This window comes from Nothobranchius furzeri, chromosome 10 (genome assembly GCF_043380555.1).
Source record: "Nothobranchius furzeri strain GRZ-AD chromosome 10, NfurGRZ-RIMD1, whole genome shotgun sequence".
In the NCBI taxonomy this organism is placed as follows: Eukaryota; Metazoa; Chordata; class Actinopteri; order Cyprinodontiformes; family Nothobranchiidae; genus Nothobranchius; species Nothobranchius furzeri.
The window spans coordinates 36132089-36148457 of NC_091750.1; the positions used below are offsets into that span (position 1 = coordinate 36132089).

Here is a 16369-nt window from a genome sequence, read left to right on the forward strand (position 1 = left end):
GACTCACAAATGAACACTTATTCAAATGTTATGTAATGGAAGCTGAGCTGAGCTGATATTACACAGCGTCTAGTTGACGATGTGACTCAGTACCGGTGTTCCCTAGCGGCTCCAAACTAGCAAAACAACGTGAGCACGTTCTGACTGTTTACAACTTGAGTGACAGCAGCAACAGCCAATAATACGTTAGCAAGTATCAGCAGAGCCAATAGATTAGCTTTTGGGCGGGTCTAATAGGAAACCGGTTTCCGTTTCGGTCCTAGTGCTCAACCAAATCCATTTAATGGAGCGTAACATTGCTTTTGGACGGAAAAAAGTGCAGGGGACCAAAACTGCCTTTTGAAAAAGTGGGGGGGGACATGTCCCACCCGTCCCCCCCCAAAATTACGTCCCAGCGCAAGCACGAAGTACCAGTCACACACACGCACACGCACACACAGTGACGGTCACACACACACAGTAACAGTCACACACACACACACACAGTAACAGTCTCACACACACACACAGTGACAGTCACACACACACACGCACGCACACAGTAACAGTCACACACACACACACACAGTAACAGTCTCACACACACACACAGTGACAGTCACACACACACACGCACGCACACAGTAACAGTCACACACACACACACACAGTAACAGTCTCACACACACACACACACACACACACACACACACACAGTGACAGTCACACACACACACACACAGTAACAGTCACACACACACACACGCACACAGTGACAGTCTCACTCACACACACACACAGTAACAGTCACACTCACACACACACACAGTAACAGTCACACACACACACGCACGCACACAGTAACAGTCACACACAAACACGCACGCAGTAACAGTCACACACACGCACGCACGAAGTAACAGTCACACACACGCACGCACACGTGATTTTTATCTTGAGAGGAGCTATAGAAATGATATTTTCTTCTACTACTTGTATTTTATGCGTGTGTGGACCCTCCATTGACTTCCATTCATTTGTTTCCATTGTTGTGGTTGTGATTCATGCCTAACCCGAACCTAAACTAAGTTCATTCACTCCATCTCTCTAAAACCAGCTTTTAGGGTAGTGTGTCTTTGTGTGGACCAGCCAGATGTCCTGCAATGTGAAAATGTCCACACACTACAGGTTAAAGGTTCAAAAGTATCCGCATAAACCTATAAACACACACACACACACACGCCGCCCGCAGGCACACATTCGAAACCTGCGAGAACACGTGCAGAAGAGAACCAGAACCAAAACACCGTGTTTACAGACTTCCACCCACTCCCGTTCCGGACCGGACCGAGAACCGGACAGAGTCCCGCACACTCACCGTTTAGGTCGTGAGCCACAGCTCGGTTCTGCTCCGTTTCTCCGCAGGTCCACACTAACCAGAACTCCGACGAACTGGCAGCGCGTGCAAGTTTGACCGGGAAACCCGCCCGCTTGTTTTTCCGGTCACGCGATAGTATTAGCCAATGAGAAGTTAGAAGAACGGTCACGTGGTTTCACAGCCGCCAGTGTGTCCGGGTCTGCTTCTGAGAGCAGAGGTCTTACCGATGACTGCTGATAGTAGAACCGAACCGAACCGGAAGCGTGTGGGTCCGTCATGTCCCGACGGAGAGGCGGTAAAACTCTGATCATCGCAGACGGTGAGTCTTGCGGTTCGGTCCCGGTCCAGTTCGGTCAGGGTGTCCGTCTAGGTCTGCTTCTGTAGACCGACTGATGATCTGTCTGGGTTTACGTGACAGATTCTTGTTTGGGTCGGTACCAGGCTCGGTTCTGTGTGTTAGCTTAGCTCTCTACTCCGCTTTCAGATGAGGAGGAGCAGCAGCAGCAGCCGGAGGAGCTGAACCCGTTCTCCTTCAGAGAGTTTCTGCGCTGCAAGGACCAGGACCGGGATCAGAACCAGGACCGGGATCGGGATCGGGACCAAACACGTGGGAAGGTAAAAAAAAAATAAATAAATAAACATCAGTTCTTGTTTGGAAGGAGCAGCTGCCGCTCACCTGGCTACAGGTATGGAAACGTCATCACCTGGTGGTCACAGCTGGAGTTACAGAGACAATCAGTGATTTCTGTTTGTCCAATCAGGAGAAGGAGGGGGGGCGGAGCTTACAAACAGGCGCTGACATCATCTCCTTTCTCTACACTGAGGAGAAAGAGGAGACCAGGTGAGTGATGTCACACAGGGAGGTTCTGGTCGAGGTCCAAACAGCTGCATAGATCTTCTACTCGGATCCCGACCATGTCCTCCTCACGGACCCAAACACATCCTGATCCACCCGAGGGAACAGGAGACCCCTACCCGCCTGACACCTTCACCTAAGCATGCTAACAGATGCTAGCATGTTCTGCAGGTGTGATTCTAAACACCACGTGTTTCTGAACTCCACACCTGCACCAGCAGGTTCTGCTCCAGACAAGAGCGAGACGCTGCCAGTGGAGGAGAAGGAGAGACCAACGAAGGAGATGAAGGGACCTCCATGAGTGGAACAGCCCCCACCTGCAGAGGGCAGAGTGGGAGCAGCAGTCACATCCAGCAGGTAACCCATCAGATCTGAAGACGAACTCTGCATCATGCGGCGCTGAAGGAGGTCTGTTTTATGTCCCAGCTGAAGGGGGAGAACATCTCCCTGAGGAGAACCATCAGGGAGCTGCAGAGAAGCGCAGAAGTCGACCGGCACAGGTCAGCACCGACCAATCACAGCACAGCGCCGCCAAATGCATCTGCATGTTTACCCAGCATGCCTTTGTACTCTCCGCCCTCTGCAGGCTGGCGGAGCTGTCGGAGGAGTTGCTGCAAAGGAGGCGTCGGGAGGAGAAGGAGGCACAGGACCTGGAGAGCATGGTTCAGTCTGTGGAGCAGAACCTGCAGCTGATGACGGTGTAGCAATTAATACATATTAATTATGACCAATAAGATGTGATGATTCCATAAGATTCTAGGGTTCTTTGCTTCTTTAGGGATCATAAACACACTTCGTATTAATCCAGACCGAGTCAGTAAATAGTTTTTAAAATGAAATTAATTATTTTCCTAAACTAATAATTTATACATGACAAGATATGAGTAATGTGGTGTGGTGGAAGCTAGACGTTGCAGCAACCGCTCTTTGTGTCTGAGAGAAAATGTGAAATCTGGGTGTAAAATAATTTGTTGTTTGGTTATAAACGAGAGTTGTTTTTTAAAAACGGCATCAGACGCAATCTGTCGTGCCAAGTCCACGCACCCTTGGTGTGGAGGTTCTCGTTCGATCCGGTGGGGTCGATGGTCACTGCCGGTCTGATATCAGGAACCCGTAGACCTCTCCGATAGCACCCGTCCAGTCTGAGATCCCTACAGGTGAAGGCAGGAAGCGGGAACGCTTATTTACGTCTAACCCCGGCTTTCCACAGGAGCCGTCAGCAGCACGTTACTGCAGCAGCACGTCTTGCTCGCGTAAGCTGCTGCTCGGCCCTTCCCACGAGACGCGAAGCAGCAGGGGAGCAGCTGTCACCGACCGAGCACGAAGTCACACGAGTGACTTCGTCAGTAAACACAACAACAAGCAGGAGAAAACTACAACATGGTTCGTGTTTTATGTTCTGTCCGTTTTATAATCGCCAATACGGACCTGAAAAACAAAGGAGACCGCTAGCTAGGTGATAACTTCTCACGGGGACGCACAGTTAGTAACCTTTTTTAAAGTAAAGCAACCGCAAGGCAGTACGTTCTTTATTCTGAAAATCTCGGTGGCTTCTCTCCATTTCCGCGTCCGATTTCCTGTCTTTCCTTCCCCAAACATGTCGAACTTGACCCGTTTCAGAGGCGTCGCGCGTAGGAAATAGAACCGGCGCGTAAGGGCCGCGACATGCTGCTCCTGAGACGCGGCCGACTCGCGCTGCTGACGGCTCCAGTGGAAAGCCGGGGTAAGGTTGATGTTTGGCTCTTAGAAGAGCCGGTTGTCCGGCATCAGCCGCAGCGTTGCAGAGGGGCTTTGACAGGAGGTCAAAGGAGAAGATGGATTCAAAAGTGCTCCTTTCCCGAATTGGCCGAATCGGGGTTCAGCTGGAAACGGAGTTACTCGGGAAGTAAATCCTGTTTTATTAAACTACTTTGTTATGATTTCTGGCCAAGTTTAGCCAATCAGAATTTGACACGTTTCCGAGTATTTACCAACATCCCTCAGAAAGCCACGCCCACTTCAGATAGATGATTCTTAACACTGTGAATAAGAACGGCTTAACACACTTGTGTGAGGTGAACCTTAACCTTAATTAGTATCTCATGAAGATGTGTATGAGGGTAGATGATGATTAACTTGTTAAATCAAACACAAGTTGGTTTGTGACATAAATGGATCATTGTAACAACAACATTCATTTCAGATTCATTGGTTTAAGCACAAATATTTCATTTAAACATACTGTTATTCAGTGTGTGTGTGTGTGTGTGTGTGTGTGTGTGTGTGTGTGTGTGTGTGTGTGTGTGTGTGTGTGTGTGTGTGTGTGTGTGTGTGTGTGTGTGTGTGTGTGTGTGTGTGTGTGTTAGAGGCGAGCGGTGAAAGCAGAGAACAGCGTTTCCAGACTGAAGGCGGAGCTTCAGCAGCTCCAGGTGAGATTTATTTATCAGCACCAACAATAAACATCATCACAGCCAATAAAAACATCAGATGAACAATAATTAAACACAGCGGTGATGTAAACAATGTTTTGCATAAATAAACTGTGAGGTGGGAGTGGGGATCGATGGAGGTTTTAGTCATTGACCCCTGACCCCACCCGCCACCTGTCGGTGTTTTGGTTTGAAAGTTGTTACTAAGCTTAAAAATGGCTGACGGAACCAGAAAGGCACGTGTGTGTTTATGCGCGTTTCAGGTGGAGGCGGAGTCTCTGAGATCAGAGAACAACGGTCTGAAGGCAGCGGAGTCTCGGATCATCACGAATATGAGACAGAACGCTCAGGCGGCTTCAGAGTACCTGGATAAGACGGCGAACCACGCCCACTCCTCCATCCAGTCAGTGCAGTTACACACATGACATACACACATGGTAACATTAAAATAATGTGTGTGTGTGTGTGTGTGTGTGTGTGTGTGTGTGTGTGTGCACGCGCACTCAGACAGCTCCTCAGTGAGGCGGAGACGCTCCGTTTGGTTTCTCAGCTCCTGCAGTCCATTGATAGGATCTCCTCCATCCACACAGACACCTGACCTCTTCCAGAACACCTGAGGACAAAGGGAGACGTTGTCATGGAAACACAGGGGTCAGAGGTCAGCAGTTCTGGGCCCCAGTAACTGTGGACTGACATTATCACCTCGGGGCTTTGGGTCTTCCAGCTGTTTGGACTTCAAGACAAATAAGCCCTCAATAAAGATGTGTGCCCTCTTGTGGCCAAATAAAGCACTGCACCGGCACGTCAGACCGGTTACAAACGTCCAACCTCTGGACTCTGATCCACGTTCGATCCGTTCGGATCATTATTAGATAAACAAACCTCCCACATGTCCGTAACTTAACTTGTGCTTTTCGATTCAGGTTCCAAAATACCAAGAGTTAGTACAGGTGTGTTCAGGAAACACTCTGGTTCCCCCACTGGATCAGTGAAAGGGTTCCAGACTTTCTTTGGATTTCATGACAGGAAGTAAACGTTGCTTCTACCAGCTGCTCCGGAGAAACTGAAGGCTGTGTGTGAGCTGGTGAAGTCTGTTACCATAGTGAGAAGGAACTCTGGAATGAGGACTGACCAATGCTAGATGGAGGTAGAGTTCTCTAGTGACTTCGGGAGCAGGAGCAATGTGGCTCTGGTACTGGCTGCAGAACAGTGGACCAGCTCTTGAGCCTTGCTTAGGTGCTGTACCAGTCCACATGTGTTTATATAGATTTGGGGACAGCTTATGACCAAATGCCCAGGGGCGCTGTAGGGGGAAGCCAGGGAGCAGGAGGTGAATGGCCCTCTCTCAAGGGCCGTTCAGTCCAGGTAGAAGAGAGGGGATAAAGTTTAAATGAAGACCTGAAGTGACATGGCCCCATCTCCTCGGTCTGACCAGGACTCTATAATCACTAGAGCGCCCTTAGCACAGCATTACATGACATAACCCTAACCCACACAGACAAAATAGTCAAATGACATAAAATCAATGAAAAAGAACAAAATTAGCCACAAAATTCTAATCTACAGATTTAAAATTGAACAACCAAGGTGGAAAGAAAGATGTCAAAGCGTGAGTGAATTCTTTATGGTTTCGGAGGTAAAGGCCAGGGAGAAGTTGCGTGATTTAAAAGCAGCAGCAGAGGGCGCTTGCCTGACCTGGAGAGGTAGTGAGTGCCACAGTTTTGGGGCACAGGTAGAAAAAGCCCCTACCCGGCGGGTCGTTAAAAGTGCCTCAGGGATGGTGAGGAGGAGCTGCAGACCTCAGAGCATGAGGGTGGTAGAAATGGAGGAGATCGCTCAACAGCCGGACTGTCCAACGATTTGAATACAAGAAGCAGAATTTTGAAATTGATCCTGAACTGAACGGCACCAGTCAGGAGCGTTGCTGCTGTATTCTGGATGATCTGAGCTCTGGGTGGGCTGGAGTCTCCGAAGACTTTGGCTTGAGATAATAATAATTGATTTTATTTTTAGGCGCCTTTCATGAGACTCACCTTAAAGTAAGACAAGAAAGAAGGGGTGTTGTAGAGAAATAGAGCTGGGTGTCGTCTGCATAGCAATGGAAATTTATATTAAATTTCTGGAAAAATTTTCCAAGAGGAAGAAGATAGATAATAAATAGAAGAGGCCCCAGGACAGAACCTTGGGGAACACCAGATGTGACAGGAGTGGACACGGACTAAGCCGTGATTGTAATTGAACAAACTGAGTACGATTAAACCAGTTTAAAGGAGTGTTTGTGATTCCAATAGTTTCCAGTCTGTCCAGGGATCACAATCAGAGGTCATAATCCCGACTGGAGGACACTGTAGCGATGTTTAAGCCAGTTCTTCCTCTACAGCAACTCCATCACAGCAAGAGGACTTGGTTCTCAGGTTGTTCATGGATTCAGAATGTCTTGGCTGTGCAGGGGGAGGGTCTCCTCTGAATCTGGGAAAGTCAGCAACATTTCTTCTGTCTCACTCACCTCAGAGCAGAGTTCTGGGAACATCTGAGTCCGGAGGAGTAAGGCAGAGCCTCGATCCCGTTTCAGCCCGATTAACCCAAAACCCTCAGAAGGGTCACTTCTCTGATTGGCTTCACAGAAAGTAAAACAGCATAAATCAGCTGATGGGCTGGAGTCATCTGAGCCGTTTAGGGGAACTTACAGTCAGCTTTCGCTCTGACAGCAGAAGATCAAAGACATCTGCTTTCACACGACCAATTCAGGAAGAGACGTTCTGCTGAGTTCACCTTTGGTTTTGATCCCACATGACCTGCAGTGACCTTTGTAGATGAAAAAATAAAATGAGAACTTTCTGTTTGGTAAGTATTTATCAATCCAGGGTTACCTTAGGGAAAGTTTAATACACCGGGGGTTATAGCAATAACCAATCAACACCAATACCAATTATAAACAATCAATGTAGACTTTGCAAAGTGGAGAGGAATGAATACACACCAAGCAAGGACCTCAGTTCACTCTCATCGGACCGAAATCCTCCGACAGCATTTTTTGAAGCACACACATAAATCACATTCCTAAGACTATTACGTAGACCATCAGGCGGGAAGCTGCTAGCGAAGGGAGTTCTCAGCTCCAGGTGCACACTGAATCAACAAGCAGCTTCTCGACAGTTTCCCATGGGAGTGTTTTACTGATAAATCAGACCCGCTTGGTCTGACCTTAACAGCTTGATCGGGAAGTCACTGTCCTCCCAGTGGAGACTGGTGGAGACTTATGGGCTCGACACACGGGAGGTGACAAACGACCGCGATCAGCGAAATTTGTCGCTGTCGCTTTTATTTCCTGACACACGGGAGGTGACAAACGACCGCGATCAGCGAAATTTGTCGCTGTCGCTTTTATTTCCTGACACACGGGAGGCGATCCGCAGCAGCGGCCAGCGGCAAAACCGTCTACGCGTTCTGTTCCATGGCGAAATCGAAACTTCCGTTGTTTTGATTGGCTGTGTCAGGTTGGAGGGAATTAAGGTTATTTAAGCGGTTCAGAGTTAAAAAAGCGGTAGATGTGATGTTTCACAAGGTGCTGCTGTAGTTATGTGTAATCTTACTTCTGATTTTACTATAAAACATATTAATAATCAACTTCTCCTCCATGTTTGCTCGGAGATGTACGGAGCATCCTGTCCGCTCATTGGTCAGTGAATGAAACCTCCGTTGATTGGTCCTCGTCCGAGCGACAGCGATGAAAAGTTGAAAATGTTTCAACTTTCTGGGATCGCGTCGCTGGGTCGTCCGTGCACGAGCTCTACAGGGCAGGGGAGGGACTTAGGAGAAAATTGAAATATTAAAGATTGTTTACTTTTTTAAATAAAACTAGGTCAGATGGTCAAAATTAAACATTTTCAAAGTTATTTCCCATTTAAATCTTACGGACCCTGCCTTTAATGGAAGACGACCAAGGAGGACACCACTGTTGGAATCAAATCCTATAAATGCACCTGGGTCCATCTAAATGCAGGCTGATGATCCTCAGAGCCACTGGTAGAATGTCCGTAGGACATATGAGACAAAGCTGTCCAGACCAGGACTCACTGAGTATCTGTGAAGAACCTAGGTTCTTCACAGATACTCCATGTATCCAGATCATGTCCATGTCCATGTCTGTAGACATCTGGACATGGAACCCTCAGTTCTGAGGTGGCTGGAGCAGTTTCGTCATGAGGAGTGGTCCAGAATACCTGTAGACGTGCAAGAACTCTTGTGGTTTTGTTGATTTTCTCTCACTTTTTGATACTTTTACTTTAGTCTGTTTCAGGTTGTTTTAGAGACCTTTGAGTTTTTTTTTGATTGATTGATTGATTGATTGATTGATTGATTGGTACCAGCTGTCTGATTTGGATCTATAGGGGTCAGTTCTGAGGGGTTTGGGTCTGTGGGGGTCAGTTCTGAGCCAGACCAGTCTCGAGTCTGTGATGGTTCTGTATAAGTGAGGGTTTGAACTGCTGCATATGCATTTAACTGGACTTCCTTTTTCTCACAATGTGCCATGATTTGATTCTGGCATACCCAGACCCACAAAGCAGAACCACGTAGTTCATTCTTGGTTCTAATCAGCAGGTTCAGCAGATCCAGTTTCAGTTTCGCATCCTGTCCTATTTAAGGTCCTGCTGAAGGGGCAGGAGCATCCATCCTGAATCCTGTCTGCAGAGTCGTAAGTCTTCTTCCGGACTTTAGGATTTGATGTTTCTGTGAAACGTACAGCTGTTCTTTATTGTTTATATTCTTGTTCTGGTTTGCTGCTGGAATCAGTTCTCATCATCTAGTTCTGGCTTTGAGATCTGGTTCGTGACTGTCTGTCTGTGGTCTGATGCAGAAACTCGAGATGGCAAAGTACATCACAGACATTGATGTTTCTCTGAACAAAGATGAAGAGACCCACCTGCGTAAACATGGCTTCCTCCAGATCCACACAGACCTGAACTCCGGCGCTGACGGGGCCCCGATCTTCCTCTGGTACAAAACCAGCGACTGTCCAGCAATCACCAGGATCCACTTTTCCTTCAACCATGAGATGAGTAAGGGTCTGACCACCGAAGGCTACCACAAGATTGATAAAAACCTCAACAATGGAAATAAAGGTGGTCCCATCTACCTGTGGTTCTTCAAAGGTTCCACTGAATACGACATTCCCATCGTAGAACTGGACTTCTCCGCTGAAGCTGCAGATGATGCCAGAAAGTTCCAGCCTCTGTGGGAGCGACTGGCCTGCGATCTGAACCGGACCGCTGGAGGAAAGTGGATCTACATGTGGGTGAAGAGACAGACCCAAGTGTACATCTGTGACGTCACCGCCACCGCTGGCTTTGAGGAAGATGCCAACCTGTTCCGCCAGGGCTACGTTCGGGTGGACGAGGACACCAACAGAGGAGCTGGTGGGCCCTTCATCTTCCTCTGGTACCGCCAAACCACTAACATTCAGAGGGCCATCAAAGATCTGCAGATCTCCATCGACGCAGAGTCCGTGGAAAGCTACGAGAACCAGTACTATGAGAAGGTGCCTACAAACCTGAACCAGGGCACAGGAGGTGGAGTTCCTGTGTTCCTGTGGTTCAAGAAGAACGAGTGCGGCAAAGACCCCATCAAAATTGTGACCCTGGTCCTGGACCACACAGCCATTCAGCCGTACGTACGAGCCGGGGTGGAGGTCATCGAGAAGAACCTGAACACTGGAAACAGAGGCGTCGAAGAAAACCTGTGCTATTATTTCTAAGGGTTTCCATCAAGCTACAAAATAAAAGCCTCAATTTTTAATTAGATTCTTTCAACATGGAGCAACTTCAAAATAAAAGCCTTGAGTTTTAATCTGATTCTCTCTGTGATTAGAAGCTTTTCAAAATAAAAGCCTTGAGTTTTAATCTGATTCTCTCTGTGATTTGAAGCTTTTCAAAATAAAAGCCTTGAGTTTTAATCTGATTCTCTCTGTGATTTGAAGCTTTTCAAAATAAAAGCCTTTAGTTTAATCTGATTCTCTCCGTGATTAAAAGCTCTTCAAAATAAAGGTTTTTCTCTTTGATCTGATTCGCTGGCATCTGAAATGTTTGTGTTTTCACTGTATTTCTTACTGAAAAAAATTAAGGACCACAGAACTGAAAGAGTACCGAATCAGAACCAAACCAGTCCAGAACATGAGTGAGATGCGGGTGTAACCTCCAGACCCCGAAGCACTACTTATTATTTTTTTATTTGTTGATCCAATTTTGAGGTTAAGATAAAAACTTCAAACTATTCCAGAACAAAAGCGGCCATTTTGTCTCATCTTTATTTTTAGCTATTCAGGATAACAGCAAAAAAAACAAAAAAGCTCCAATAAACACGTCTGAACCGGGACATACCTGAACTGGATCTTCCTTTCATTACAGAGCTCTGGTTCATCAGAGTGGTCCGGTCTAGACCAGTTCAGTCATGTCTGAACTAGAGCTGGCCTGAACCTGCCCAGACCGGCTAACTGAGGATCTAAGTTTATAGCCTCAAATGATCCGAAGGATGATGATCCAGACCAAACCAGTTCAGAGTCAACAAAAACTTTATTATCCAATAAAAACCACTTCAAACCAGTCAAAAGTGGTCTAACCCACTCATCATCTGTAGGGTGTCACGAACATCCTGACGGACCCTTTTTGACCCGGATGAACCACTCCAAAGGTGTCCAGATCAGGTCAGCTTACATCACTCTGAACCAGTTTGTTCCAGTCTAAACCAGTTACATCCAGTACAGATCGTGTCGATGAGGTCAGGCATCAATAAAAACCAGTTCAAACTGGAGTAGCCCCAGCAGAACCGGTCCAACCTGGCTCTAAAGCAGTGGAGTCCAGCGCAGGGTCCCGATGGAGACGAGGGTCTGACACGTGGCTGAGTCCAACCAAACCGACTCCACCAGACTGAAGTGCAGGAAGCCCAGAGCAAAACCACAGCCCACGTCCGACAGGTGGTGTTTACCCAGAAGCACCCGAGAAACGCCCACCAGGAAGGCCCATAGGTAGAGCAGGATCCTCAAGGGCACCTGCAGGACAGACGAGGGGATGACCTGGATCAGGTTCACAAAGGGACTCAAACACTGAGCTCCAGAGAAAGCTATGTACTGACCGCCAGAACCAGATGGTTCAACAAGAACTTAGCCACCATGACAGCTCGGCTCGCGTGGGCTGCTGGGAAAGAATACGTATCCATGGCAACATAGTCCAAAAGCCCAGGGGGGAAATCCCAGGGTCCTCTACGCTTCACCAGCTTCTGTATCCCAGCAACTGTCATCAAGTCCAGGATCAGGGCTGTGGAGAGGCAGACAGGTGTTAGAGACTAGATATGCACAGGTCACCCGTCTGTCTCTCTGCGGTCTTACCCATCAGCAGGTTAACAAGGACTTCCTGTCCAGCCAGGGTGCTGCTCCTCCACAGACAGATCAGGGTCCCACAGATCCAGGGGAGGGCGTGTCCTGTTAAGGCCAGCAGGGTCACCATGGGACGCAGCGGGGCGCCGGTGCCGTGAGCTCCAACACACATACCCAGACGTTTAGAAAGGCTAATGTCGATGGCGAGCAGAGAGTTGATGGCGATTCCCCGGAAGCTCGGGTTCAGCTGCATGCAGTCCTGTTCCGGCCAGCGGGAGGCCTCCTTGGGACCCCCGTCAGCTGCTTGGCTCCCATCAGAGGATTCACGACCCCTAAGGGCCAAAAAGAGTCAAAAGTCTGACCTGCTTCACCAGATCATACAACCCATGAGCGGGGCAAGCAGCTGTCCCACCTGATGTCATCAGAACACTGATCTTTGTGCTGAAAGTTTCAGATTAAAAGCTTTTGAGGAACAACACGCATCAAGAAATCTTAGAGAAAAACTTCCATTCCCACAACGTGGTGGTGTGTTGTTTTGTTTGTTTCTGCGCTCATGTTGGTTTCACATCAAACTTTCACATCAGATGGAACCAAAACAAGATTTCTGCTCCAGTCCAGCTGGAGGTTCTGATGAGACTGGATCACTGTGAGGAAACAACCGGACCTTTAGGCAGCTTTAGCGTTAGAGTGGATGTTAGAACTCGACGGAAAGCAGGTTCCACTGAACTTTCTGACTTGTAGAACCCTCTGGAACCAGAATCTAGTTTTGCACGTGACCTTTAGAACAGTGAAACCAGGTCCAGAACCGGCCCATTTAAAGTCCTAGCGTCAGAGAACAGGGTAGGCAGAATCTCGGGGGTCCTACCTCCCTCCTGGGTCTTCCTGCTGACTCTGCTGTCTGATCACAGGTCTCCTCGGCCCACTGCCGCGTCCCTCCCCCCCAACCTGCTCTCTGCGAGGCGGCTGGTTTAGGGACATGAACTCGGGCCGGGTCAGGACATTGTTCCGGTCTCTGGGCCGGCTCCGGGCTTGGCTGCCAGGCATGAGGAACGGGCCGGTCGACAGGTGGAGGCGTGAAGGACTGGGGCCGAGACGGTCTGAGACTGAAATATGAGGTACTATAAATAGATCAGCTGGTCTTCATTTGCTGTCAGCTGTTCTGGCACAAATGGAGGTAGGGAGGGTGGAGTGGGGTGGGGGGTAAAAGATAGACGCCACTGGTTCTTCTTCAGTTTGGACCACTGGTCTGCTCTTGACACAAACTTGCCCTCTCAAGCTCTCCACCAGTTTACAGGATCCAGATCACAGAACTTGGTAGAAGCAGCCTTTACACGGAGAAAATTAGTAGTCCAAGAACAGATTCCTGAGGGACACCATGGGCCTTCAGAGCTGCTTCATAGCTAGTGATCTCATCTGCTCTGGCCAGAGGACTTCTTGCAGTTTCCAAAGACTCCCACCACTTAGAGTGATATTTTCTACAGGTAAGGATCCTTATTGTAGAGATATTACTGATAATAAAGTCACTTGAAGTGGGTGAAAATTCCCTTTAAATAGCCGCTTTTATTGTTTGTTACACCAGACCCGGTCTAGGTTAAACACACACGTGCATGCACGCGTTCAAGGGAACACAACTAAATCTCACTGAGTTTATTTCTATTCAGTTCAGTGGATTCATGTAGCGCCAAATCATGACAAGAGTCACCAAGTGCTTCACATGGATCAAAAACAAAACAAAACCAATAAAAGGTCATAAAATCATAATGATCTGAAAACAGAAATAAATTCAAATCTGAAAAACAGTCATAAAATTATAAAATATAAAACAAAAAAATTATTACAAATTTGAGTTAAAAAAATAACACAGCAGTCCTCATACTAAGCACGCATGTAGCGACAGTGGAGAGGAAAACTCCCTTTTAACAGGAAGAAACCTGCAGAGGATCCTGGCTCAGTATAAGCAGCCATCCTCCACGACTCACTGGGGATGGAGAAGAAAGAGAGCGCGCACGCGCGCACACACATACACACACACACACACTTTAGAGGAAGCAGCTCTGAAGCCCAGATGTTAAACATACATCATTAGCTAATAGCTACTGCATTTTATTGAAGCCCATTCCCACCACTCTAGTTTTAAAATAAGTTTTTTTATCTCATAAGTATGACTTAGCTAACTCATATTTATGAGCTAGTGTCTCATTATAATGAGATAATAAAGAATTAGCTCATATTTATTAAATAACTAAGTCATTATAAGAAACGTATTGTCATAATTATTAAATTTTTAAAATCATAGTAGGTGTCTAACTGCCGGACTGTAATTTTGATTTGTTATTTATTCTTTTCTTTTTTTTTTTTCCTGAGTTCTCCCTAGCGGAACTTCTGATTTACGGTCGCCTGTTCCTACCCGGACCGAACTGCAGACGGGCAGTTGCTATTGGTATCAGACCGACGCTTGTGACTCGGGGCTAACGGCAGCTGCTGTTCGCTCAAACCGGAGAAATCGACATTGATGCATCACATTTTATTTTCTAACGTCTTACTACTGGTGTTGGTGACGTCATCCTGCAGTTAAAGTAACTTGTGACGTATTAACGAGGCGCTAACGATGTTAATGGCTGCTGTCATCAAGCTGCCGTTTGTTACGGCGGCCGCCAGGGACATGCGACGGCTACGTATCAGAACCATCGACATCCAACTGCATCCAGGAAGTCCCGGTCTGGTTCTGACCCAGAGTTTGTGAACAGGAGTGGCTCTGGTCACATGATCTGTCTACAGAACCCTTTATTATGCTTACCTTTAGCTCCTCTGGAATTATCGCCAACCTTACATACTCCCTCTGCGGGTCAAAGGTCACACGTGATTCTGTTACCATTTTACACGTGACCTTTGACCTTATCTGAAGCTTGATATTATCTGGAGAACCAGCACTTTCTGGACCCTACAGACTATTTGATTCGTAAATGTTTACCTAATTTCATCCCACCTGGTCCAGGTGGACATGACTGGATTAGAACCAAGTCAGTCTGGACCACTTCCGTTCGTTTAGAATGTCAGACTGTGATCCAGCTGTTGTATCAGAACCAGGTCCAACTGGTCATCCTGCCAGCCATACCAGGGCCCCGCTGGCAGCGAAGGCCTTGTCCGAGTCATACAGCCGGCTCCGGTACCAGGACACGTCCCTGCTGGTCTGGCAGCAGCAGCAACTGGAGCTGCAGATGGCGCCACCCCCCACCTACCTGACCCGGAGCCAGTCTGCCTGGTACAGCAGCTACGGTAACCAATCGGTTCTGATCCGGGACAAGAGGAGCCTGCAGGGTGTTGAGGGCCAGTCCAGGATCTGCAGCATCATGTGAAGAACTAGAACTCAGACCTGGGACCAACCAAACCTCCACGTAGCCATCAGATCCACTGAACTTGATTTGTTAACTTAACCCTCATGCTTGTCTGGCAGGTTACAGATTCAACCCAAACCATGTCCACCGACCTCGTTGATGTTTCAAGAAGTTGAGTGTTTTGGGCTTATTTTCATCAACCTGCTTGGAATGTTCTCAGTTCATCACCCTCACCTGAATTTAGTGGTTCTGGGTGCTGCTCAGGACTTCTCCTAGCATCCCACTGTAAAATAAAGCTTGCTGGGGTCCACCAAGAGTCCCGTGCTTCTTCCATACAGCTCGACTAGAAGAAGAAAACATCATTTCTATAGCGCCTCTCAAGATAAAAATCACGAGGCGCTTCACAAAAACAAAAATTGTAAAAATATAAAAAAGCATTTAGAAAATGTTTAAAAATATGTTAAAATTAGCAAAAATAGACAAATGTGATTAAAACATGTTAAGAAAGAGAGAGAGTGAACAGGAAAGAGGGAAATCAGTGGATCCTGAGGAAGGTGGAATAGGTGGGGAGAGCAGAATAAAGAGAGAGGTGAAGAAGGTCATACAAAAGCCAGCTTGAACAAGTGAGTCTTCAGCTGCTTTTTAAAGGAGACCACTGAGTCCACTGATCTCAGGCTCAGGGGGAGAGAGGTCCAGAGTCTGGGGGCCACAGCAGCAAATGATCTGTCACCTTTGACCTTTAGCCTGGTGCTGCACAACCAGTAGGCTTTGATCACTGGACCTCTGGGACCTGCTGAGGGTGTAGGGACTAAGAAGATCACCAATGTAAGATGGTGCTTGTCCATGCAGTAGCTCAAATGCTTATTATGTGAAGTGCCTTAAGACGACTCTTGTCGTGATTTGGCGCTATATAAATAAACTTGAATTGAATTGAACAGGTTGTCCAGTAATCGGAAGGTTGCAGGTTCGATCCCGGCAAGACACTTAACCCCCCTTGCCTGCTGGTGGTGGTCGGAGGGACCGGTGGCGCCTGTGCTCGATAGC

The 16369-nt window shown here is 47.6% G+C and overlaps 5 protein-coding genes across 15 annotated transcripts in view; 3 read left to right on the forward strand and 2 right to left on the reverse strand.

The window, feature by feature from the left end:
- chek2 (checkpoint kinase 2) overlaps positions 1–1477 on the reverse strand; it is a 19237-nt gene extending 17760 nt beyond the window's left edge. For both annotated transcript variants that reach the window (XM_015960410.3, XM_054730325.2), the window contains exon 1: positions 1358–1477. The gene's annotated coding sequence lies outside the window, so the exon portion shown is untranslated. The remainder of the gene's footprint in view (positions 1–1357) is intronic.
- Positions 1478–1536: 59 nt separating this feature from the next.
- On the forward strand, positions 1537–9317 carry entr1 (endosome associated trafficking regulator 1). Of its 7 annotated transcripts, none has more exons than XR_011521783.1 (10): positions 1537–1676; positions 1842–1972; positions 2119–2198; positions 2432–2570; positions 2640–2713; positions 2800–2911; positions 4559–4621; positions 4885–5024; positions 5129–5279; positions 9221–9317. XR_011521783.1 is itself a non-coding variant. In XM_070555586.1 (10 exons), the coding sequence occupies exons 1-9, from the start codon at positions 1634–1636 to the stop codon at positions 5236–5238; spliced, it is 888 nt and encodes a 295-aa protein (XP_070411687.1). In that variant the 5' UTR covers positions 1537–1633; the 3' UTR covers positions 5239–5279; positions 9221–9317. The 7 variants fall into 7 exon arrangements, 5 of the variants coding, with proteins under 5 accessions (XP_070411687.1, XP_070411688.1, XP_015815899.3 ...); XR_011521784.1 differs by having other exon boundaries at positions 9224–9317; XM_070555586.1 differs by having other exon boundaries at positions 5133–5279.
- si:dkey-30j10.5 (uncharacterized) lies at positions 9224–10679 on the forward strand. 2 transcript variants are annotated; one of them, XM_054730327.2, is made up of 2 exons: positions 9224–9317; positions 9480–10679. In XM_054730327.2, exon 2 carries the CDS (start codon positions 9489–9491, stop codon positions 10374–10376), a length of 888 nt encoding a protein of 295 aa, XP_054586302.2. In that variant the 5' UTR covers positions 9224–9317; positions 9480–9488; the 3' UTR covers positions 10377–10679. The 2 variants fall into 2 exon arrangements, with proteins under 2 accessions (XP_054586302.2, XP_070411689.1); XM_070555588.1 differs by lacking the exon at positions 9224–9317 and having other exon boundaries at positions 9340–9681; positions 9775–10679.
- Positions 10680–11171: 492 nt separating this feature from the next.
- On the reverse strand, positions 11172–15114 carry LOC107386176 (inactive phospholipid phosphatase 7). Of its 3 annotated transcripts, none has more exons than XM_054730326.2 (4): positions 14977–15114; positions 12003–12322; positions 11750–11931; positions 11172–11666 (listed from the first exon to the last, which is right to left on the reverse strand). In XM_054730326.2, exons 1-4 carry the CDS (start codon positions 14991–14993, stop codon positions 11460–11462), a joined length of 726 nt encoding a protein of 241 aa, XP_054586301.1. In that variant the 5' UTR covers positions 14994–15114; the 3' UTR covers positions 11172–11459. The 3 variants fall into 3 exon arrangements, with proteins under 3 accessions (XP_054586301.1, XP_015815893.1, XP_015815892.3); XM_015960407.3 differs by having other exon boundaries at positions 14962–15100; XM_015960406.3 differs by lacking the exon at positions 14977–15114 and adding an exon at positions 12856–13107.
- LOC129152392 (putative uncharacterized protein BRD3OS) lies at positions 15041–15635 on the forward strand. Its single transcript, XM_054730328.2, has one exon. The coding sequence runs from the start codon at positions 15041–15043 to the stop codon at positions 15344–15346; it is 306 nt and encodes a 101-aa protein (XP_054586303.1). The 3' UTR covers positions 15347–15635.
- Positions 15636–16369: the final 734 nt, after the last annotated feature.